The sequence below is a fragment of the Emys orbicularis genome, chromosome 8 (genome assembly GCF_028017835.1).
Source record: "Emys orbicularis isolate rEmyOrb1 chromosome 8, rEmyOrb1.hap1, whole genome shotgun sequence".
Taxonomy (NCBI): Eukaryota; Metazoa; Chordata; order Testudines; family Emydidae; genus Emys; species Emys orbicularis.
The window spans coordinates 46,659,661-46,683,987 of NC_088690.1; the positions used below are offsets into that span (position 1 = coordinate 46,659,661).

At 44.8% G+C, this 24,327-nt stretch overlaps 1 protein-coding gene across 1 annotated transcript in view; it reads left to right on the forward strand.

The window, feature by feature from the left end:
• Positions 1 to 24,327, forward strand: part of LOC135882880 (complement factor H-like) — a 110,431-nt gene that overhangs the window by 83,394 nt on the left and 2,710 nt on the right. The window contains exons 17-19 of the mRNA XM_065409914.1: positions 1,985 to 2,161; positions 7,383 to 7,565; positions 8,735 to 8,935. Coding sequence (XP_065265986.1) covers positions 1,985 to 2,161; positions 7,383 to 7,565; positions 8,735 to 8,935 — 561 coding nt within the window. The remainder of the gene's footprint in view (positions 1 to 1,984; positions 2,162 to 7,382; positions 7,566 to 8,734; positions 8,936 to 24,327) is intronic.

Here is a 24,327-nt window from a genome sequence, read left to right on the forward strand (position 1 = left end):
ACACCTTTGGGCAGGGCTGGGTTAAGGCACAGGCACAAATAGGAACCTACTCTCTGGCTCTCAGGATCCTATGTTGACATCAGAATCTCAACCTTCATTAAAACATATTGGTTCTAGTCTGCATGGTTTTGAAAATATTCAACTGATCATAACTGATTTTGTGATGTCTGCATGAGTCTGCAGCAAGAGCCATTAGAGGCAGGGAAGCATCCTCCTGACTCCACCATTAGAGGTTGGAGGTTGAGGGGGGAGAAAGCGGTGGCTGTCTCCCAAATGCCATCCATTCTCTGTCTTCTGTAGAGTTCTGTGATACTCTTTCGGTTATTTTACCTGCTTTGATCACAAGTGAAATAGTTGGGCATCTGAGCCAACCCCATTTAGATTCACAAGGTATTCACCCCACTTAGAAATATTGTTCCAAGCTAAATGCAGAACCAGGGAGGCATCTCGGCATCTGTTACACTATTTTTATGGTTTTCCTCATGATCTTTACTTTAGTTTTCCACATGAAAGCTCAGAGTGTGAAGCATATAAAATAACCCCTCCCTCCCCCCCAAAAAAGTGCTGTGTCTATGACACAACCCAATTTGAGCCCTGCTTCTCATCAATTGTTTTCTGCCAGCTGGCCAGGTGATACAGTGCATTTAACTAAATGGTAATATTCCCCAAGTCCAGAGCTGCTCGTACATCATCGACAGTGCCATTACATGTCTGCCCGACGTGTGATAGGACGTTCCACGCCCGAATTGGACTGATCAGTCATCTTCGGACGCACAGAGCCCGGTCATCGAAAGAATGAGTTGTTGAGGTCTTCATCGATAACAATGGACGAACATCAATATTCCCCCCATCCAGTTGCTGGAATTGCTGTCTATACCTCCTTCCCATTATTGCAACCCAGATTGAAACAGGAACTAAACAGCTAAAGGCTGCAGCTCCAAAAGAAAGACTCTTCCCATCTATGTAAACAGAGTTGTGCTTAGCTGCTTGTCCTTTCAAGGAAGGTGCAGCATATGCTTACACACCTTTCCTCAAAGTCACATTGGCCCAGCTCTGCCCAGGTTGGACTGCCTAGCTTTTGGAGAGCTGCCAATTTTGTGAAGCCCTTCCACTCAGTGCAGCTATAGCTCCAGGGCCTTCACTGGTTCCAATGCCAATATCTCTTGGGAAAGGAGGTGGTCTGTCAAGCAGGTAGGTCATTCACTGATCCTTAGGCTGTAAATATATAAACAGTATCTCATTCTAGTAGCTAGCAGTGCTACTGACACAGAACAGTCAAAAGAGGATGATTTGATGCTCCAAGTGAGAAACCCAGCTCCCCTCTGCTCTTTTTACAATGATTCTTTAAGCAGAGCTGACACTGGCCACTAACACTCTGCAAAGTCTCCTCATGGATTTAAGAACCATTAGTCAGACACATGCTGGAGCTGTGTTGTCAGGGGCCAGAATGAAAATTGGAAAGACAAGTGGCTCCCGCAAAGACAGAGCCACAGATTTGGAGTCCTGAAAGCCCTACCACCTTTGCATGGAAGAGAAACAGAAGAAGTTATTGCAGAAGCTTACATGGCTTTGCCCTTGTTGTTTCTGGGGGAGAACTTGGCAGAGTCTAGTTGGCATAGCCACCTCAGCCACAGAGCATAAACTCCAAGTGGGTTAGGGAGGAAGAGCACAATATGATGTGTAGAGAGCTGGTCAGAAAGTTTAATTGATTGATTTGTCAAGTATGAAATGTTTTCCAGAAACTTGTGATTTTATTTGACTTGCATCTTGACCTATCATGCATCTTAACCCAAATCAATTCACTATTGGAAGCCTTTTTGTCACCTCTCTGCAATTTAAAGTGTTCCGTTAAACAGGACTGGTTAATCACTAGAGGATTTGAATAGAATTTGTACACAACTAATGGAATACTGTAAATGCTTTAGCTAACCTGATGTCCTTCATGGGAATGTGTCAGTGATTGTGTTTTCATGTGTCTTTTCAGATATGAGATGTGCACCTGCACCGGAGATTTTTGATGGTAAGATTCTAGGTGCTAAAAAGAGAAACTATTTCCCTGGTGAGAGGGTGCGTTATCGATGTACACAAGGTCTGAGCCTTATTGGGTCTCCAACGGTAACATGTAAGCAAGGGAAGTGGTCCCAACCACCAGAATGCAGAGGTATTTTACTTTCCTATTTCTAAAATAGCCTAATAGTGATGATATTGTTAGAATCAAAAACTTCACTCTAATTCAGAAGAGTTTGCTTCCCTGTATCTCTTCTTTTAATGTACAAGTTTATGCTTACTTGAAAGCCAGAAAGCAAATCTATTTCTAGTCTGTGATGTTCTTGGCAATGGTCATGTGGAGCATTAATGAGAAAATTCTCACATTGGGCCAGACCCTAAGCTCCTTATTCAACCAAACCCTCAGTGGATTTCAATAGGAGCTTGGCCTGAGTAACTTCTGAGTAAAGGCTGAGGGCCAAATTTTGCCACCCCTGCTCATGTTGAGTAGTTAACATTGACTTCAGTGTACCTAGTGTAACCCACACACCTCCTGGCTGTGGTGCTCTGTCCCCTCTAATAGCGCTGAGATCACTTAGAGATTAATGAATCTACTACAGCCTTAGCTAAGGGCCATATGGCTTTTAGCTCATGCTGTAGAGGCTCGTGCATTTAGCTCCAGAGTCCCAGGTTTGATCCTGCCCCCCGATGACCGGGGTCTGTTGGCGTTTCACTAGTCTGATGTTAGGACTTCAGGATTTGACCCATAACATAATGTGAATAAGGTTGCATAATGGTGCTCTTTTTTGTATTATTTAGGACCACAGTTTCACTACCACTTCCAGATGAGCTAGACAGTACACAAGAAACTATTAGTGAAATGCCCACTCCATTGAAGTCAGTGGAAGAAACTTTGTTTGACTTCAATAGGACCAGGATAACACCATATATCTTTAAGCTTCCGGAAAAAAAGTGATGTCACTTTACTGCAGAGGTGGGCAAACTACGGCCCAGGGACTGCATCCGGCCCTTCAGACATTTTTATCCGGTCCTCAAGCTCCAGCCAGGGAGTGGGGTTCAGGGCTTGCCCCGCTCTGTGCATGCCGGGACTTCGGGCAGCTCCCAGAAGCAGCAACACGTCCCCCCTACACCATAGGCACCAACTTTCTCTGGCGCCGGAGGGGGGCTCACGCCCCCACCGCCCTGGCCCCGCCCCAACTCCACCCTTTCCCCACCCTGACCCCGCCCCCATTCCAACCCCTTCCCCAAACTCCCCGCCCCAAATCCCTGCCCCTATTGGATCCCTTCTCCAAATCCCCGCCCCAGCCCCGCCTCTTCCCCCAGCGCTCCACGTTCCCCCTCCTCCCCCTCCCTCCCTGCCCTGCAAAACAGCTGTTTTGCAGCGCAAATGCTGGGAGGGAGGGAGGAGAAGCAGGACGCGGTGGTGCACTCGTGGAGGAGGCGGAGGTGAGCTGGAGCAAGGGGGCGGGGCGGTGAGCTGGGGCAGGGAGCTGCTGGTGGGTGCTCAGCACCCACCAATTTTTCTCCATGGGTGCTCCAGCTCCAGAGCACCCACGGAATCGGCACTTATGCCTCCACCTCCGATGCATATGGGAAACCAGGGGGCTCCGCACACTTCCCCCGCAGCTCTCATTGGCCAGCAACCACGGCCAATGGGAGCTGCAGGGGCAGCGCCTGCAGACAGGACAGAGCTGCCTGGCCACGCCTCCGCATAGGAGCCGGAGGGAGGACATGCCGCTACTTCCAGGAGCTGCTTGAGGTAAGCGCTGCCCGGAGCCTGCACCCCTGACCCCCTCCTGCACCCCAACCCCCTTCCCCACCTCTGATCCCCCACCTGCCCTCCGAACCCCTTGGTGCCAGCCCAGATCACCCTCCTGCACCCCCAACCCCTCATAGAATCATAGAATCATAGAATATCAGGGTTGGAAGGGACCTCAGGAGGTCATCTAGTCCAACCCCCTGCTCAAAGCAGGACCAATCTCCAACTAAATCATCCCAGCCAGGGCTTTGTCAAGTCTGACCTTAAAAACCTCTAAGGAAGGAGATTCCACCACCTCCCTAGGTAACCCAGTGAAAAAGTTTTTCCTAGTAGCCAACCTAAACCTCCCCCACTGCAACTCCTTATCCCCAGCCCCACCCCAGAACCCACACCCCCAGCAAAAGCCGTCACCCCAACCCCCAATTTCGTGAACATTCATGGCCCGCCATACAATTTCCATACCTGGATGTGGCCCTCGGGCCAAAAAGTTTGCCCTCCCCTGCTCTACTGGTTCATTTTTTTTTTGGTTTTTTGATATACCAGGATTTCATTGGCTGTCTGGGTGAATATGAATATTAAAAAAAACCCAAAAAACAATAAATCTGCAGAGTAACAGCACCTTTTCCTGAAAACCAAAATTGTGATTCTAAAAACTAACTAGATAGTAATCTGCAACTATTGTTTACATTGAGTGGTACCATGACTAAGGCTAAGATTATGTCACGGAGGTCATGCAAGTCATGGAATCCGTGACTTTCAGAAACTTCTGTAACATTTTCTGCTTCAGCCCCAGGGCAATATAATGTAGTAATGGCAGAACAAATTGTGAAATACATATATGTTAACATGCATTATTTCTAAGGTTGTCCAACAATTCAAAGCTTAATCACGATTAATGATTAAATTAAAAACATCACGATTAATCCCAGTTTTAATAGCAGTCCTCTAGATTGGTGGTTGAAGTATGAAGGGGCATATGAATGTTTAGCATATCTGGCACGTAAATAACTTGCAATGCCGGCTACAACAGTGCCATGCGAATGCCTTTTCTCATTTTCAGGTGGCATTGTAAATAAGAAGCTGGCATTATCTCCCGTAAATATAAACAAACTTGTTTGTCTTAGCAATTGGCCGAACAAGAAGTAGGACTGAGTGGACTTGTAGGCGCTAAAGTTTTACATTGTTTTGTTTTTGAGTGCAGTTATGTAACAAAAAAAATCTACATTTGTAAGTTGCACTTTCATGATAAAGAGATTGCACTTCAGTACTTGTATGAGGTGAATTTAAAAATACTATTTCTTTTGTTTGTCTTTTTAGAGTGCAAATATTTGTAATAAAAAAAAAATAAAGTGAGCACTGTACATGTATTCTGTGTTGTAATTGAAATCAATATATTTAAAAAAGAAAAAAAAATCCAAAATATTTATAATAAATTTAAATTGTTATTCTATTATTGCTTAACAGGGCAATTGAATCTGCGAATAATCACGATTAATTTTTTTAATTGAGTTAATCTGTTTTGCGTTATTTGTGTGAGTTAACTGTGATTAATTGACAGCCCTAATTATTTCATTTTAGAAAAAAAAAATTTAATGCAGCTAGTACATTTCTAAATAAAGCCTTAACGTCAGAAATAAAGGAGAAATATTAATATATATAAAATCAGAGTTTTAGCTGAAAATATTCTTATGCATTTACTGTATTTTTAAATAGTCATTAAATAATTATACAAAGTCTTAATGATAGAAGCATAAAGGAGAAGTGTTAATACATATATAGAATGCTCTACTTTTAGTAGAATATATGCTTTTTATGCAGTTAATGCATTTCTAAATAGTCATTAAATAATTTAATCATTCATCAATAATTCTTTGTGAAATTGTTTAATCAACTTTATTTAGAATTCTACTAACTGCATATTTTTTTTCTAAAAATAATTCTCTATATATTCTTCTATAGAAATGTACTATTAAAAATATTTTCCTCTAAAAATGAGGAATATTCATGTTCACCTATGTCTTAACACTTCTTTATTCGGCCATTCCTAAGATTTCTGTGAACTATTAATATACTAACTGTCATTTTCTCTAATGATGCATGTTAGCCTCTCTATTTTTCTGTTAAAACTTTGTATACTTGTTTACTAGACTTTATTTAGGATTGCACTAAATATGTAAAATGTTTTCTTGCTAAAATGAGGAAAGGGCAAGAAACATATTTCTATAATTCTAATGCATCTAATAAGAATAAATTAAATAGAAAGGCAAAACTTTTTTTCAAAATGGCCACCAGTGCTAGAAATGCACATTTCTAAAAATGAGATCTAAGGATGAGACATAAGGCAAAAGAAGCGGGTCATAAAGCAAAAAGGGCTCAGGGAAACCTGTCAAATTATATGATCAGTACAAGTAAAGTTTTTTTACTACTCATGTTAATTTGTAGCCTTAGCGTTTTCAAAATTTTACCTTGTTTATCCTAATCCCTTTCTATGAGAAGAGAAGCAGAGAGAGGAAATGGCTGCTGGCATTTGAAAGTAAATTTAAAATTATGAGTTTGGCTTCTCTTTTAATTATTTTTAAAATCCACCTCACTGAGGGACCTTTCCAAAGGGCAAAGCTTAGCTACATTTATGAGTTCATCAATTATAGGGACATCAAGAGGCTTTCCTGTCCTCAGATTCATTCTTTCCTTTCTCTCCTCATTTTTTCTACTATTCATGTCCATTTATCTCTCTAGTGTTATTCTGAGTTTCATATTCCACTCCTTGGACCCAGGGCCGGTGCAACCCATTAGGCGACCTAAGCGGTCGCCTAGAGCACTAACATTTGGGGGGCGGCGACGGCGGCGGCTGGATCTTCGGCCGCCCTGGTCGGCGGCGGCATTTTGGGGGCGGGACCTTCCGCCGCCTAGGGCGGCAAAAAAGCTGGCGGCGCTCCTGCTTGGACCTGTATTATCCCAAATTCTATTTAGCCTGCATCCTCTTATCATTATTTTACCCTCAGTCTCGCTCTTCTATCAATATTCAGATACGATGGTAATGTCATAATTTACAATACTCTGAGACAAGTGCTGGGTGCATCCAACACCCTCCATGGTAATATGGTCATGGAGAGAATAGGTACTGTATATGGACGAACTCCTCAGTGATAAAAAACAGGATGATTGGTCCACGTGAGCCTGAGGAGGGAAGGAGTTGGGCCAAAGCCTCTCACTTTCCATTTCCCCACTAGTCAGTGTTTAAGGCAGAATGGTGGGATTAGTAGGGCAGAGATGATTGACCCAGAAGATCTCAAACTAACCTAATTCTCTGCTTGAAAAGCAACCTGGAATCAGGTCTTCACAAAGCTAGAGTAGCTAGTTACCTATTTTGCCATCAGTTCCATAGTGTTAGTTGTTAATAAACAAATATCATGCTGCTTCAACTTTAAAGATAAAACTTTTAGTTTTTTGTGTTCAGTTCCAATATCAGGCTGATTCTTTTTCGCTTTTCCCTTGGGATGTTTCCGGCTCTGTCAGAGTATATTGATGGCGCTGTTGTGTAATATTTGTGATCTTATAGCATTTATTGTAAGTAATCGCTGATGCAAATATTCTCTATTTCTATACTTACTTTTAGAGGCTGCTGGAAAGTGTGGGCCCCCACCTGCTATTGATAATGGAGACACCATTGCCTTTGCACAGCCAGTATATGAATCAGGTTCAAGAGTGGAATATAGATGCAAAAGTTTACACATAATGAGGGGATCTCCATTTGTTCACTGCGAATCTGGCCAATGGACAAACCCACCAGTTTGCTTAGGTAGGTACAAAAAGCTATTATATGAAAAAGAACTGTAATGAATATATATTTTTCATATTATGAGCCCAGTTCTGATGTCACTTGTTGTGGTGTAACACCACATTAATTCCATCAGTCTGATTTAGACAGGAATATGTTAGGAGAAGACTCTCCTTCTTTTTAGGGATATCACAGCAGATTTTTTTTAAAAGATCAGGAAATGGCAAACAGCCATGCCATTAGAAGTATTTAGAATGTACCCCCAAAATAATATCTCAGTTAAAACCTGTAAAAACCCACTACAATGAAACCAATGTTTACTGTAAGTGAAAAGATGTATTCAAATATATTTTTATTTTTAAAAAGCTTTCAATTAGAGTAGATGCTATGAACTACAATTCAGTAACTTATGGAATGGCATGAGGAATATTGGTCATTGCTCTTTAGTGCTAGGAGTAGACATGATGCTGGCATGAGCAGCAGTGGATTCCACTTTTGCCTAGGGGGAGCTCTAATGGCAAAAACTAATGTAGTCTGCTCTACACCCGTGTCTTTCTAACCTCCATATGCTCAGAGAGAGAAGAGGGAATGGCTGGAGTACATTGTGGTGCAGTGTTCCAAAGCTGTGCAGCTACCTCTGTGTGGTTCTTAAATTATGGTGAACTTATCTTGTGGGCTGGTTTGTCCTGGCCCTGACTTCACATCTCAGGAATAACCTGACATGTCCCCTTTATCTCCTGCCATGCCACCTATACAAAAGGGGTGGGGGGTGACAATGGGGAGCCCGATTTGCTAGCTTTATACCAGCAAAGAGCATCCTTCCACATGGAGAGTATTCTGTTGGCCAGGTATGGTTAGGTTCTGGCCCATTTGCATCAGCTGAGTGGCACAAAGGGGCCACATTGTAAAATGGAATCAAATCCTCTGTTCATCTACCCTAGTTTCCTCTCTGTCCCTTCCCACAATATCACACCATTTGGTGTGAAAGCCTTCTTCTCTAGAGTTCCTTTTTGTTCTCTCAACCGTACCATCTCTCCTTTACTTTTCAAATCTTGTCGGAAAATATTTCCCTGTTTTATTTAACTATGTAAAGCATTTGGGGACAGGTTCAGTGTCAATATAGTTAGTGAATCAAATTTCCAAAAATAGATCCACATGTACATAATGACATTATATTTTTCTTTTTCCAGAGCCATGTACAGCATCCCCAGAAGAGATGGAAAAAAACAATATTGACCTGAAATGGAGGGAGACCACTAAATTGTATTCAGAAAGTGGAGATTTTATTGATTTTGACTGTAAATGGGGATATGAGAGGGATCCACCGTCTTCTGAATTGAGAGTACAGTGTGTGGAGGGGAAATTAACATATCCTAAATGTAAGAAAAGAGGTAAGTAATCTCCAATTAAACTATTGTACTGGTGAATCATCTGACTAAAAGATTTCTTAATTTTTACTGAGGAATTCTAGGGTTTAAAAATACAAAAATGCATGGCAGAGTGGCACTATTGTGATGGGTACCATATAAATTCATGGGAAAGCATGGATCCTAACCCAGACTTCTTGCAAATGGGGGTAAAGAGATGCAGCTCACAAGCAAAGTGACCACACTATTACTTGAATTGGGACAATCACCCTCTGACATCTGGGCTTCTGTGGGTTACTGACAGGTTAGAAAATTTTTTGCAAGTGTCTTGTCTTACCCAACTTCTCTGGCTGGCTGAGTTCCTCATGCAGGCAGCTGACTTCCATTGTGGTCTGCAGTCCTTTGATATCCCTCTGACGCTGATTTTTAGCTCCTAAATCCTTGCTTCAGCAAGCACTGTTAACAGGTTACATGTTAGGCAAAGCTCCCCTAGACTCCTCTACTTCCTGGGAAACCTTCTGATCCATGGGAGTCAGTTTGCTTGTCACCTCATTTATCTGCCTTGCCGGTTCAGAGTGGGAGTGTTGCAGCTGGGCTTCTCAGTCTGCCCAGATACTTTGAAGAAAGATTTAGGCCATGTCTACAAGCTGACAGCAGCACAGCTGTGCCGCTGTCAGAGTGCTCGCCTAGCCTCCTTATGCCGATGGGAGAGAGCTCTCCTGTCGACATAGTCAAACCAGCTCAATGAGATCTCTCGTTGACATCGCGCTGTGCATGTGTGCGCTTATGACGGCAAAAGTTAGGGTGCTCAGGGGGTATTTTTTCACACCCCTGAGCGGCAAAATTTTACCAACATAACTACTAGTGTAGACATAGCCTTAGACTGCATGTCTTCTCTCAGTCCTTTCTGGTAAACCTCCCACTGTTGCTTCAATACCTTTTGCAAAGTCTCCAGCTCCTATTTTAGGTGCTGTTTTAATTCCTTTTCACCATCTTTGACTTTGTGTTTTTAGCCTAAGCCTTTAGCCAATATTCAGGGTCTTCCACCTTTTTTTGTGTTGGGAGGAAAAAATTGGTGTAGTGTCAAGTATTTCCATGACTCAGCCCTTGTTATTTACAAAGAATGGATACAAAATCCCGTTTCTCTGAAAAAGCTGGCTCAGACAACAGGAGGCAGTTTCCTTCCTCACAGTTCCAAGCCTACCTTTACATTCACGAATCAGACCAAAAAGATCTTTTCTGTCAGGGCCATCCTACCAATACATCTATTGCTGTCTCTCCATAGCTTTCTGGCATGCTCACACATACACATGCGCATGCACACACTCTCCATCCCTCCCTCATTTAATCCCCAGCCCTCCTATTGTCAATCCCTAGAGAAACCGCTCAACCAGAATTGCTCTAGCCTTTTCCCAGACCTTGCATATGGTATAGTCCAGGGGTCGTCAACGTTCGGCACGCAGCTCGCCAAGGTAAGCACCCTGGCGGGCTGGGCCAGTTTATTTACCTGCTGACGCGGCAGGTTTGGCCGATCGCGGCCCCCACTGGCCGCGGTTCGCCGTCCCGGGCCAATGGGGGCGGCAAGAAGCCGCAGCCAGCACATCGCTCGCCCCGCGCCGCTTCTCGCCACCCCCATTGGCCCAGGACGGCGAACCGCGGCCAGTGGGGGCCGCGATCGGCCGAACCTGCCGCGTCAGCAGGTAAGTAAACTGGCCCGGCCCGCCAGGGTGCTTACCCTGGCGAGCTGCGTGCCGAACGTTGCCGACCCCTGGTATAGTCCATGGGCAGTGGTTTCCATTGTGTCAGCTATCACTAGACAAAGGGACATGTAACTGTTTCCTCATTTAACCTGAATGAAAGATGAGTATCATGCCCATCAGTTTCACTGAGGTCTGTGACTGCCCATAGATCAGACATGCTTACTGCAAGCTACTCTATCTCCAGTACAACAATACTATCAAATTTATTGATGGAAAAATCTATTTTGTTTTACATGGTTCTAGTTCTCCTGTCTTCTGATAAAGAAGAATCATAATTGCTGATCTTCTTCCCATATTAGGATGACTATATGATTGTGGCAATTCCCACATCACCTTTTGTAAACTAGTGTGAGAAATGCCACCTCCTTTATAGCATTATGGGAACAGAAGCAAATAATTCATGCATACATATGAAGAAGGCTGGCTGGAAGCAGCTGGGAAGAAGTCATGGAACGAACAGGTTCAAGATCCCTGCTCCAAAAATTCCATCACTTTCAAATGCTAATAACTACACCATGGATACTGATAAAATACAGTAATATGTAGTAAATCAATGTATGGTTTTCTGTTCTACTTTTGAGTTCCACTTCAAAATAAGTAATCGTTTTCAATATGAAAAGTAGTTGAACCATTGCAGTTCAGGGGTAACTGCAATTATGTTTGATGGAGTTTGTTCCCATTTACTTTCCAAAAAAGGTTAAAACCACGCAGTATGAGTTTCATGCCATTCTGTTGAAATCAATATTCTGTTCCTGTGCAGTCCATAGGGGATTTGTATGTAATATTTGTTTAAAAAAATTGACATGTACTAAACTGATTTTTCTAGTGTTTGTTCTCTTCCTGACAGGTACTTCAGGATGAATAAAAAGAAGCATCAAGCAGATAATTTTAACTCAGATCTGAGGATCAAAATCCATTGACCAGTTATTTGTAATGTTCACATATTATGTCCTTTGTCAGTATTTTAGCTTAAATTGATTATATGTATCAGTTCAATACCTTTTTTATCGTTGGTCACAATGGTTTAAAATATACGTTCATAAAATAGTAACAACAGATGGGCAAATAAGTTCAAACTCAGATCAAACTACAGCTTTTTATGATATTTGGAAAAGGAAACTTTAAGGGAAATTGTACACATCTGCACATCCTGAATTACACACTTCTTGCTTCCTGAAACAGAAAGCAGCAGTATTTCCCTCTGGCCCAAATCAGGAACTCCAGGAAGTCTCATTAGAAACATTAATCTTGACAGATTGTTAGCCCAATCACCACACCAGAAAGTTTGGGATATGCATGGAGGCTTTTTTGAGTTCTGCCCATCACTATTAGCGATCATTCTTCGAAATGTTTTAGGCCATGCAACCAAAAAATGATCCTATCATTTAGCACAGTTGTACTGAAAACATGGACCTCTCTGGTTAAAGTTTAAACTCATAGCGTCTTAATTATTTTTCCCTTTTAAAATTAAAGATTTGTATGATTAATTTACCACTCTTCTTAAAAAGTCTGTTATTTGGACTTTTTCATTTTTTTTATTAACACCATCATCTGAAGTAAAGAGGGAAGGAATCTTAGGATTTGTAGAAAAATGGAGACAAAGATGAAAGCCTGCAACTAATTTGAATATCAACATGATACACGCATTTGGCAGTGTGTGAATAAATTGTCTATTCCTATTTTCCACTGTATGCAATAAACTGGAAATTAGACTAGTGCTGTAACAGAGATAAATCATTATCAGAATCCACACAGACAAATAAATGAAGATAAAGTGAATGTTGATGGGATGCTATATGTAGGGAATGGATCAAATTCTGGACCTGTGGCATACACAAATAAGCACACTTACACTATAAAAGCTGAAAAAACTGTGCATGTATCTTCCTCAAAATTATGTGAATGTTGAAGTTTTTCACATTATTGCAAAACTGCCTGTAGCACTTATGTTACTGATTCTCCTAGTGGAATCCACAGTCTGAATTTAGTCACCCAGGCTCCCTATTCAATGCACGGGGAGAGTCAGTGACCCTAGGGTACATCTGTATTTGAGCTTGGAGGTGTGATTCCCTGCTTGCATAGACATACCTGCCCTAGCTGTGCTCAAGCTAGTACCGCATAGGCACCAGCTCAGCCTAGCTTCCATGAGTACAACCCCACCAGACCCTCAGCTACCTACTTGGGTGGCGAGCCCAAGCTATTGCTGGTGCTGCAGCACCACTGGCTACTTTTAGGTGCTAGGTTGGGCTGAGTTAGTGTGGGTACATACATGGGAGCTGGGCACCACATGTATCCTTAGACTGGGATTCACAAAAGCCAGTAGGTTGAGCAAGAAGGCACCTCAGCCAGACTGTAGGGAATGCCAAGGAGAAGGTTGTGGCCTAAGCCTTACCCCTCAGTGGCAGTTGAGCACTTTTCTCCACTCGGGATACACAGTTGTGAACTCTTTCCTGGAGTTAAGCACCTAAGTCAGGTCACCCTTTCTCATAAAATACACACCACTAGGTGGTAGTGGTGCCATTATACCCTACAGCATGCGCGCGCGCGCACACACGCATAAGTAGAAACCTATGCAGAGCAGGGACATGAAGTCAGGTCACCCAGGTGATTCACTAACTACTAGGCAATAGGTTATTCTGGCATATGTCTTTCTCACGTCTCCAATTGTAACTGTTCCACTTTGTCTGCCTAACTAATTTAAAAAATAATTACAACGGGGACTTGAACTTGGGACTCCCACATCTGAGAGAGTCTCAGAAAACTGGGTAACTGGGCAACAAAATGGCAGATGGAATTCAATGTTGATAAATGCAAAGTAATGCACACTGGAAAACATAATCCCACCTACACATAAAATGATGGGGTCTAAATTAGCTGTTACCACTCAAGAAAGATCTTGGAGTCATTGTGGATAGTTCTCAACATCCACTCAATGTGCAGTGGCAGTCAATAAAGCTAATGGAACATGGGGAATCATTAGGAAAGAGATAGATAAGACAGAAAATATCATATTGCCTCTGTATAAATCTATGGTACACCAAATCTTGAGTACTGATGCAGATCTGGTCATCCCATCTCAAAAAAAGAAAAGAAAAGAAAAGAAAAGGTACCGAAAGGGGCAACAAAAATGATTAGGGATATGGAACAGTTTCTATATGAGGAGAGATTAATAAAACTGGGACTTTTCAGCTTGGAAAAGAAATGACTAAGGGGGGATATGATAGAGGTCTATACAATCATGACTGTGTCTGTTACAGCTGTCCCCCTGCTGCATTCCTTTTTTCCCCTCTCCTTTCTGTTTGTCCTGTGTGGCCGCCCCTCCCGGCCATTGTGCTAACTAAAGTCACAGCCCTATTCATAGGAATGGCTTGTACGGACTAACTGGAGCCATTGCTCTGCCTAGGGAGGGGGCTTCTTGCTTCTTTGTTTGGTTCCTTTGTTCAGACCCGGGCTCGGTGTGGGGGGCGCTGCCCAGAAATGCAAGACCTGAAGTGGCCAACTAATTAAGCATACGAGTCAGACCTGTGGCTCAGAACATGCCCAGGCAGGCCTATGCTTACCTGAAGCCTTTCCCTGCCTTCTCTCCTCCCCTGTATCAAGAGGAGCCAATCAAAAGTACTGGTGGGAAACTGCCTGAGTTTGCCTGTAAAGCCGGACATTTTCTGATCAGACCTCGGAGAAGGTCCTTGCTTTGCCACCTGGTCTGATCAGCTAGGGGTCTTTGGGGGGCCCTCTCCCCGCTCTCGTTTGTTTTTGAGCGTACCCCCGTTTTTAAACTCCCCTCTCACGAACAACGAATTTGTGCCTGGAGATTTTCTGATTATTGTAAGCGAATCGAGTCCTCTCTCCATCCTCCGATGCTACTGCCATTCCTGTCTCTGTGCTTGCTGCTGTCCTGGGGATTGGTAAGAACTCCCTCTTGCAAACTCCCCCTGTCCTAGCTGCTGGCCTTGTTTCCCCAGCAGACAGACCCAAGCTAACTCCTTGGTCTGTATCTGTAATCTGTTTCTTGCTCCGCAGTGCCTTTGCTGCTAGAAATAAGCCTGTGCCACTGCTAGGCTGTGCCTTCCTGGACTGTATCCTGGGCTGCCGGCTTGCAGCCACCCCACTGCTGCAGCCACCACTAGTTAACCCCCCCGCCCCCGGGGCTGTACCCTGGGCACACACCACTCTGCCCTCCGGAACTGCTCCCCCTCCCGATCAAAGAAGCGGCATAGTGTAAGGTGCACCTATTAGAATCAGGTTCTTAGTCTAGATAAGTTGTAATTTCATTTTGCATAACTGTGGTTAAGTTAGGTTTAAAGAATTGTTTGTATTGTGCTCTGTAAGTTAGGTTTAAAAAATTGTTGCATTGTGTTCTGTTACTTGCTAATTTGTGTAGTCTTGGTTAAGTTAGATCATAGATAAGATTTTGCTGTGTTCTGTATAATTGTGGTTAAGTCTGTCTTCCCGCTCCCCTAACCCCCCCCCCCGAGCTTGCCCTTGTCTTCCCCCGAACTCCCCAGTCACTCGTTGCAGTTTCTCTACTGTTTAAACTTGCAGCCTGTCTGCTCTCTGTGTGTGTGTCTCTCTCTCTCTTAATCCCTTCCCCCACGTGCTCACCCCGCTCCTACTGCTGCCAAACCTCAATTGTATTACTGAAGTCTAGCATAAAACCCCATTGGTTACCCTTTTTCTCTCTAACACCCCTCACATTTTACATTTACACCACTGTGACACATTTTTACCTAGAGTTGTTGGTTATTTAACACATTTTACCCATAACTGTTAGTTGGTTATATGCTGCTGTGACACACCCTTTACATAGAAATTGTTAGCTACCTGTTACATTTATACTTCAGTGTTAATTGGTTACCAACTGTATTGTACCCCACTGTATTGTACCCCACTATTGAAACCCCCTATCCTATTTACTAAAAGAAACCCCTCCCCAATTGTCTACCTTAACAAACCCCATACCCCTCACTATTGAATTTTCCCTGTTTTTGCATTTTCTTAATAAAGTTTATTTTGCACCCCGCCAGTGCAGTAGTTGTCCCCCAAGATCCCCTACCTGCTGGCAGGGTCAGACTGGTGTGGAGTAAGTAAATAATGAAATGTTCTTTACTCCCCCTCCTAACACCAGAACTAGGGGTCATCAAATGAATTTAATAGGCAGCAGGTTTAAAACAAACAAAAGGAAGTATTTCTTCACACAAAACACAGTCAACCGGTGGAACTCTTTGCCAGAGGATGGTGTGAAGACTAAGATTATAACAGGGTTCAAAATGGAACTAGATGAATTCATGGAGGATAAGGCCATCAATGCTATTAGCCAGGATGGGCACAGATGCAAAACCATGCTCTGAAGTGTCCCTAGTCTCTGTTTGCCAGAAGCTGGGAATAGGCTATAAGGGATGGGTTACTAAACGATTACCTGTTCTGTTCATTCTCTCTGAAGAACCTGGTATTGGCCACTGTTGGAAGATAGGATACTGGACTAGATGGACCATTGGTCTGACCCAGTATGGCTGTTCTTATGTTCCCATAACCACTGCGCCATAGAGTCGTTTTCAATGTCTCAGTGCAATGACTATTTAATTATTTAATATAAAAGTGGAATGGGATCAACAGGCAAGGTTGAGAGAGAGCGAGAGAGAAACGATCTTAGGGGTTAGGGGCATGCTTATGAGAGGTAAAAGATTTGGGTTCAACTCCCTGTGCCATATCAGATGGGGGTTGTAGCGGGGTGGTTACCCGCTCCAGCCCTGACAGGGTTAAAACCAGCCCTAGGAGAGGGCTGGAGGGCTGGGAGAACAGCCCAGGCTGAGTGGGAAGCAGGCTCAGCTGGGGCCACGCCCTAAATAGGGCACAGCTGGCCCTATAAAGGCTTGACCCAGGAGCTTAAGCAAACAGTCTCTCTCTCTGGCTGTAGATGTAGACGGGCCTGGCTGCAGGGAGCTAGAGACAGGGTACCTGAGTGGAGCAGGACTGGGGAAAGGCAGAGCAGCTGGGGAGCTCCAGCCTGGAAAGCCCCAGGCTGCGGTTTAGTATTGGGCTAATAGGTACTGGGGGTTGCAGAGGGCAGCCCGGGGTAGGCAAAGGCAGCAGGTCCAAACCCAACCTTGCCAGTGATGAGTAGACTGATACTGCAGTCTGCCCCAGGGAGCGGGGGCTAGACAATGACTAGCAGTAGCTGTATACTGAGGCGAGGTGGGGATAGTGGGTGGGGATTCCCTAGGGAGGGGAGACCCTAAGACTGAGGGGTTACTGCCAGGGGGCAGCGCCCCAGATAACAGGGCACTGGGCTGGGGAGGGACACAGGGGCCAAGCGGTAGCGGGACACTGGCCTGCAGAGGTTGCTCCAATGGCTGGAGAGCTAATTCCCTGAGACCACCAGCAGGAGGTGCTGCAGGGGTGAGTCCACATGCTTACAGGGGTATATGTGAAACCTGAATCCAAGTCTACATCAGGGTGAGTACCAGGGCTGGCTCCAAGTTTTTTGCCGCCCCAGGCAAAAAAATTTTCTTGCGCCACCCCCTACCCCCCCCCGGCCCTGCCCCAACTCTGCCCCTTCTCCGCCCCATTCCAACCCCTTCCCCAAATCCCTGGCCCCGCCTCCACCCCCGGGCGCACCACATTTCCCCTCCTACCCCTCCCTCCCTCCCATGCTTGCCACAAAACAGCTGATTCGCACGGCAAGCCTAGGAGGGAGGGGGGAGGAGCGGAGTGGTGGCGCGCTCTGGGGAGCAGGCTGCAGTGGAGCGGAGGTGAGCTGGAGGGGAGCAGTTCCTCTGCTCCCCCCCCAGGGTTACTTCCTGCGGCCCTCCCTGTGCCCCCCACAGCGACAGCTCACCTCCGCTCCACCTGCTCCCCTGAGTGCACCACCGCTGCTTCGCTTCTCCTACCTCCCAGGCTTGCCACAAAACAGCTGATTTGCGCGGCAAGCCTGGGAGGGAGGGAGGAGAAGCGGAGCAGCGGTGCGCTCGGGGGAGCAGGCGGCAGTGGAGCAGAGATGAACTGGTGGGGGGAGCGGTTCCCCTCCACCCCCTCAGGGTTACTTCCTGCGGCCCTCCCCTTCCCCCCTCCCCCCCCCCCCCCCCGCAGCTCACCTCCGCTCAGGGCCGGATCCCGGCTTTTTGTGCCCCAAGCACCAAAAAAAAAAAAAAAAAAGGAACCAGAGTGCTGCCCCTTGGAAAGTGCCGCCCCAAGCAGATGCTTGGAGCGCTGGTGCCTAGAGCCGGCCCTGGTGAGTACTCGGCCAACAGGACAAAAAGTTACAAAGTAGGGCAGCAGCCTCTCCTCCTCAGTTTTGTGTGAGAAACAGTTTGAGCACCTAATTCCAGGAAAAGATTCACAGCTCTGAATTCACAAGTAGCGAGAGATGCCTAATTGCCTTTGAGGGATGGACTTAGGCCACACCCCACTCCTTTGCATTACTATTGGTTAGCTTCAGTGACTCCTTGTTCATTGTGCTGCCTTTTGCAAAGCCTATTCTTAGGCACCTAGTTCTCCCCATGCCTTGTATTGGAAGCCTGAATATCTAACTCAGGCCTGTGGGTTATGCTTGGTGTTGAAATTCTAAATCCCAATTATTGCTCTAAATCTGATGTGCTGCAATCAGACTGGCATCCTCAGGCAGCTAAAAGAACAAGGTCATCTTGTGCCCTACAATAAACCAAAGGGATCTAGTTTCACCACACACCTGGGGGGGGGGGGAGGGTTGCTTTTACTACAGTGTTTTGTGCTCTGAGGAAATACATAAGCCCATAGTTCCAGGGAAAGCAGAGAGACACTATCACGAGAGCAGAAGTTTGTGAAAGCTGATATACACACAATACAAGGGAAATAAGAGCCAGGAGAGCATCTACAAAGGCAACCACAACAAATACTGAGGACATCAGTTCATACATCTCTGCAATGTTTTTATTCTAAAACTGTACAGATAGCAGCAAAAGTACATCTTTGTCTTTAGAACCACAGTTTTAGTAACTATCATTTAGTTGTTTGATAAAAGTCCTATCCTCAGGGAAACCGTCTTTTTTTACATCTCAGGATATTTTCAGCATTCAGCTGGGGCAGAACTAATGGGAAGAGTTTCAGTCTGGGGCAGTGTCACACCAATATTGCTGTTGCTACTGAATGGCTCACACCCCGAAAGATTATTATTACTTGAAATCTATATGGCTAGTTTGATGTCAGTGGCACTACTCGTACTTAAAATGAAGCACACACTTAAATGCTTTAGTATTTTCTGGGAAGTTTGGCAATTGTATTCTATTTGCCAAGGTAAGCTTCAGTTTCATCAGAGGAATGGAGGGCTATCTCCATTCCCTGGAGAAGAAGGGACCCTTCCTTTTCTAACAGGAAAGGACTAAAATTGGATATAAAGTACAGTATTATATATTAATTTCTGTCTTAGACTAATTCAGAAAGTATTACCAAGCATTCAATTTATCCAGAGAAGCAGAAGATAGTCTAGAATAATAATCTAAGGCAAAAAAAAATTCAAAATGCTAAACTGCATAATTAGAAGAACAATACTGAGGTATATTTGGACATTTAACATCTACATTACATTAATTTGCTAGCCAAGTTGGGTGATCAAATGTTCCAGCTTTTTACCCATATCCCAGTGTACTCGCCCATGTCCCTGTACAGTTGATATCCACTGGCTCACCAAGCACATGTACATTGCAATTCACTTTATTCCACAGGTAGTGACAGCAGTTTTTAAAGGAGGGGTCTGGAACTTAGCAAGATAAGGTGGGTGAGGTAATATCTTTTATTAGACCAACTTCTGTTGGAGGGAGAGAGAGCGGGGGGTGGGGGATGGGGGAAGCTTTTGAGCCACAATGAGCTCTTCCTCAGGTCTGGGGAAGGTACTCAGTGTCACAGCTAAGTACAAGGCTGAACAGATTCTGGACCTGTCAGTGACAGACTTACTGGCTTCAGTTTGTCTATTCCCTGGCAATAGTGTCAGATATGATTAAGCAGTGGATTTGCTTTGAGAAGAAGAGCTTCAAGTGGGCAGGTACAAAATGGTGGGACACTCTGTGAGTTCAATGACAGTCTGCAATATAAGGCCTATACAAGGTTCTCATGGAAAAAGAATCAACCAGTTAGGGATTATGCAAAATGCACCGTGCAAAGCAGGGAAAGGGGAAAGCATAAGGGGAAGGTTGGTTATCAAATAAACAGTACTGAAGAAGCTGCTAATAACTTCCCATACAATTGGTGAGCTTTCCCTGTCCCTGAAGTCACAGATATTAATGTAGTGGTCAGTCCTGTCAGGGCATGTGCACAGTCATTACAGTTCGAGGTACTGTCCATGACCTTCAGGTGGCAGAACACATGGATGGCTACAAATGGGTACATAGAAGTTTTTGCATTAATTGTCTTTAACAAAACAGAAAGATAAATCTCCATAAAACATGAGAGCTCTTTGCAGACACTTTTGCCCCCTCTCCCCCCCCCCCCCACCACGATCCTGTGACTACAGGTTTTCACCTAGTACTGGTGAAGCAAAACATAGGGCTTGTCTTATCTTTCCCGGACCCGTTGTATTGATTTAGGTGGAATATATAGACTAAATGTGTTAACATAACCCAGTCACTGTTTTTACATTAAATAGTGTAAAACAATGTTTGCAGTTTGGTATAAGTGTGTGTGTGGGAGGGTAGTCTCAGCTTACTTAGTACTATGGCAAATGTATTATTAAAATCCTTTTAAACTTTCATTAAAGACACAGAAAAGGAAAGTGGTTCAAGCATTGGAAATGTAAAGTATTAAATCAGGCTTTCTGGTATTAGGTGAGATGGACTGGAGCTGTTGTGTTGCTGTTACAGTTCACTCCCATTTTGTCTCAGATTGTGGTTGAGATTCAGCTGGCACTAGTAGAGGGTTCCTCTGGAATGTCACCCAGGTCCATGGTTTTGGCCAAGTCTGGTCAGGACATCTCTCGGGATTAGATTAAGAAGCAGCTCTGGGGTCCTAGGAGTAAGCAGGGTAACAGCCACAAAGATAAATGTTGCTCCAGTAGCTTCCATCTGGTCTGCCATATTAACATAAGAACGGCCGTACCGGGTCAGACCAAAGGTCCATCTAGCTCAGTATCCTGTCTACCGACAGTGGCCAATGCCAGGTGCCCCAGAGGGAGTGGACCAACAGGCAATGATCAAGTGATCTCTCTCCTGCCATCCATCTCCATCCTCTGACAAACAGAGGCTAGGGACACCATTCCTTACCCATCCTGGCTAATAGCCATTAATGGACTTCACCACCATGAATTTATCCAGTTCTCTTTTAAACGCTGTTATAGTCCTAGCCTTCACAACCTCCTCAGGTAAGGAGTTCCACAAGTTGACTGTGCGCTGCGTGAAGAAGAACTTCCTTGTATTTGTTTTAAACCTGCTGCCTATTCATTTCATTTGGTGACCCCTAGTTCTTGTATTATGGGAATAAGTAAATAACTTCCTTATCCACTTTCTCCACATCACTCATGATTTTATAGACCTCTATCATATTCCCCTCACCCCAAAGTCCTTCCTTTAAGGACCCAAAAAGAGAGTCGGGGGAATAGCCCATTCTCTCGTTAATTTTGTCCACCATTTAGGCCTTATAACTAGGGCCCTACCAAATTCATGGTTCACTTTGGTCAATTCCATGGCCACAGGGTCTTAAAATTGGTGAATTTCATGATTTCAGATGTTTACATCTGAAATTTCAGTGTTGTAACCGTGGGGGTCCTGATCCAAAAGGGGATCGTGTGTGTGTGTGTGGGAGGGGGAGAGTCCTAAAGCTGTTGTAGGGGGGTTGCAGGATTGCCATGATCACTTATCCCAGAGGTGGAGATAGGTCTGATCTCCCCAGTGCTGCTGGGAGTGCCCCAACCAGGGGCTCCTAGCTGCTAGTCAGGGCCAGGGGTGGATTAATGCATGGAGCCGGTGGGGAGGCAGAAGCCTCCAGCCTGAGTGGCCTGGCGCCCAGGCAGGAGTTATCAGGGACAGCAGCCCGGATGCCCTCAGCTCCAGCAGGAACCATGGGTGGCAGCAGTCTGGAGCTCAGCTCCACCCTCACTGCTGCGCTGCCTGTGGAGGTGGGTCTGATCTCTCCCCTTATCAGCCATGCAGGAGAAGGACAAGTCCTGTCCCTCTCCAGCCCAGCTGATTTCAGGAGATCAGATATCACGGGGCAGGGCTTGGTAGGGCCCTAATTATTGCTGACACACCAATTTTGATTCATTAATGTCTGAACCCACGTTTTCTGGTTTATCAAATATGATTTTAACACAGTCCCTGAGTTATATCAGTAAGACATATTGTTTGGACTATTTTAGTCTTTCTGGTTCCCTTTTATATTTTTTTCCCTATCAACGTTTGTTATCTTGGTCAGTGGCTCTCAACCAGAGGTCTGTGGCCTCCTGGGGGGGCTGCGAGCAGGTTTCAGGTGGTCCTACAAGCAGGGCTAGTGTTAGACTTGCTGGGGCCTGGGGCACAAAGCCAAAGCCCCAGTGCATGGGGCTGAAGCCTGGGGCCCTGAGCCCTGCCATCCAGGGCTGAAGCCAAAGCCTGAGCAGCTTAGCTTCATGGTGGGGGCTGTGGCATGGGGCCTCAGGCAATGGCCCTAATGCCAGCCCTGGCTTTTATATGCAGAAAACCAGTAGTTTTGGCACAGGTGGGTGTGATGGGTTAGACCCCCTTTTCCAGGGTGCCACCTGATATACTTGGGTCCCACTGAGCCCACCTGTTCCACCAACCTGGGCTTCCTCACCCTATCCTTGCTGTGCCAGGCCCTCAAGCCTTCTCTAGCACACAGGCAAGGCCATGCCCAGCTGCAGGCACAGACTGAAATCAGCTCGGTGTGGGAGGATTCAGCTCCGGGATTTACCCAGCACTCATGTGCACACCTCCTTTGGGGTGTAAGCCCAAAATAATATTGTCTTGCGCTGTATAGAGAGATAAAAACCACATCCCACACCCCTTGCTCAATGCACCGCTTTTTGCCCCTCCCCCATGAATTGCACACGCTGGGTTTTGAAACAAACAAAAAAGAAGTTTATTTACTACAAAAGCTAAATTATGAGATTATAAGGGAGAGCAATCAGATCAAAGCAGATTACTGAGCAAATAAAACACATAAACTAGGCTTGATACATTAAAGAAATTGGCTACAAATAGCAATTTCTCACCCTACATGTTTTATGCAGGTTGCAGAGTTTCTTGAAGATAAACGGCATCACTTGCAGCTTAAATCTCCAGGTACACCCATCACAGGCTGACCTTTCTCAGCCTGGGTCCCCATCCTTCTCCCCAGATCAGTCTTAAGTGTTTCCAGCAGTCATCCTGGGCGGGGATTCAGTGAAGAACCAGTGACCCTGATTAACTCACTCACCAGCCTTAAATAGAATTTACATATGGCAGGAATCTTTTGTTTCCCAGTCTGACCCCTCCACCCCCTCTTAATGGAAAAACACTGACAGCCCAAGATGGGGGCCTGTCCCAGGAAGGCAGGAGATTAGTATCTTCAAAGTCTTATTGTTCTTCCTAATGGCCCATTCAGGCTGATTGCCTACTGTCTGGTGGGCATTTCCCAGATGCAAACAATTTTGCAATTGATACAGAGTTTATATTCCTAACTTCAGATACAGCAATGATACATGCATACAAATAGGATAATCATATTTGGTTAAATCAGAATCTTTCCAAGGATATCTCACAAGACCCATCTTGCATCAAATATAACTTAGTTATGCCATATTCATACCATAAGCATATTTCCATGAAGACCATGGGCTTTAGCATCACAGAGGGTCATGGAGTTTTTATAGCCTATTGGAGTGGGCCTCAGAGAGAAAAAGGTTGAGAACCCCTGATCTAGGTTATTGTGATATTTTATGATTTTTTTACTCACTTTTTATAGTTAATTTGTTAGCTCAATTAGCAGAAGAGGCCGATCTAGTTGCAGGTATCAGCCATCTGGGATACTTACAAACACAACTATTAGGAGACAGAATGTGTCCCATTCTCTTTCTGGGACGTTAAGCAGGGTTTTTGAATTAGAACAGATTAGAACTCCAAGTTGTAGCTGAGCCTTCGAATGATGGACAACCTTCCACCCAAACTGCTGCTATGGCCTCTCATGGGAGTTAGGCCAATAGTGCAGTGTGGAGCAGTCACTCCCCAGACTAGGGAAAACCCTATCTCCACAAAGTCTGATTGATCAGGGGAGGAGCCAACCCAGATTATCAGCTGGGTAGAGGACTGGAAAGAAATCCTACACCTGACTTCCTGCTGCTGATTTTTCTGTCACTAGAAGGGGGGAGTCTCTTGCTTACAACATTTATTTCAAACAGTATGTCATGCCACAACACTAAGCCACACAGAAATTTGAAGTTATGTATGTTTCTGGTGATTCCATTTCCCCCTGCCACTGTTCTCCCATGAACAGTTCCTGTCATAGCATTATCCTCCATAATGGCAACTATGGCATCATCTATCTTCCCAAGTTGGTGTTTGATAGGCTTTATCGCCTTCACTCGACTTTCCCATCGTGTGGCACTCAGTGGTTTCAGTGTCAGAGAGGATGTTCCCAGACGTTGCTTCAAAATTTGCCATCAATGAGTTGATGCAGAGAAAAATACATAGATGCTTTGAATTACATTAAAAAATTCAGCAG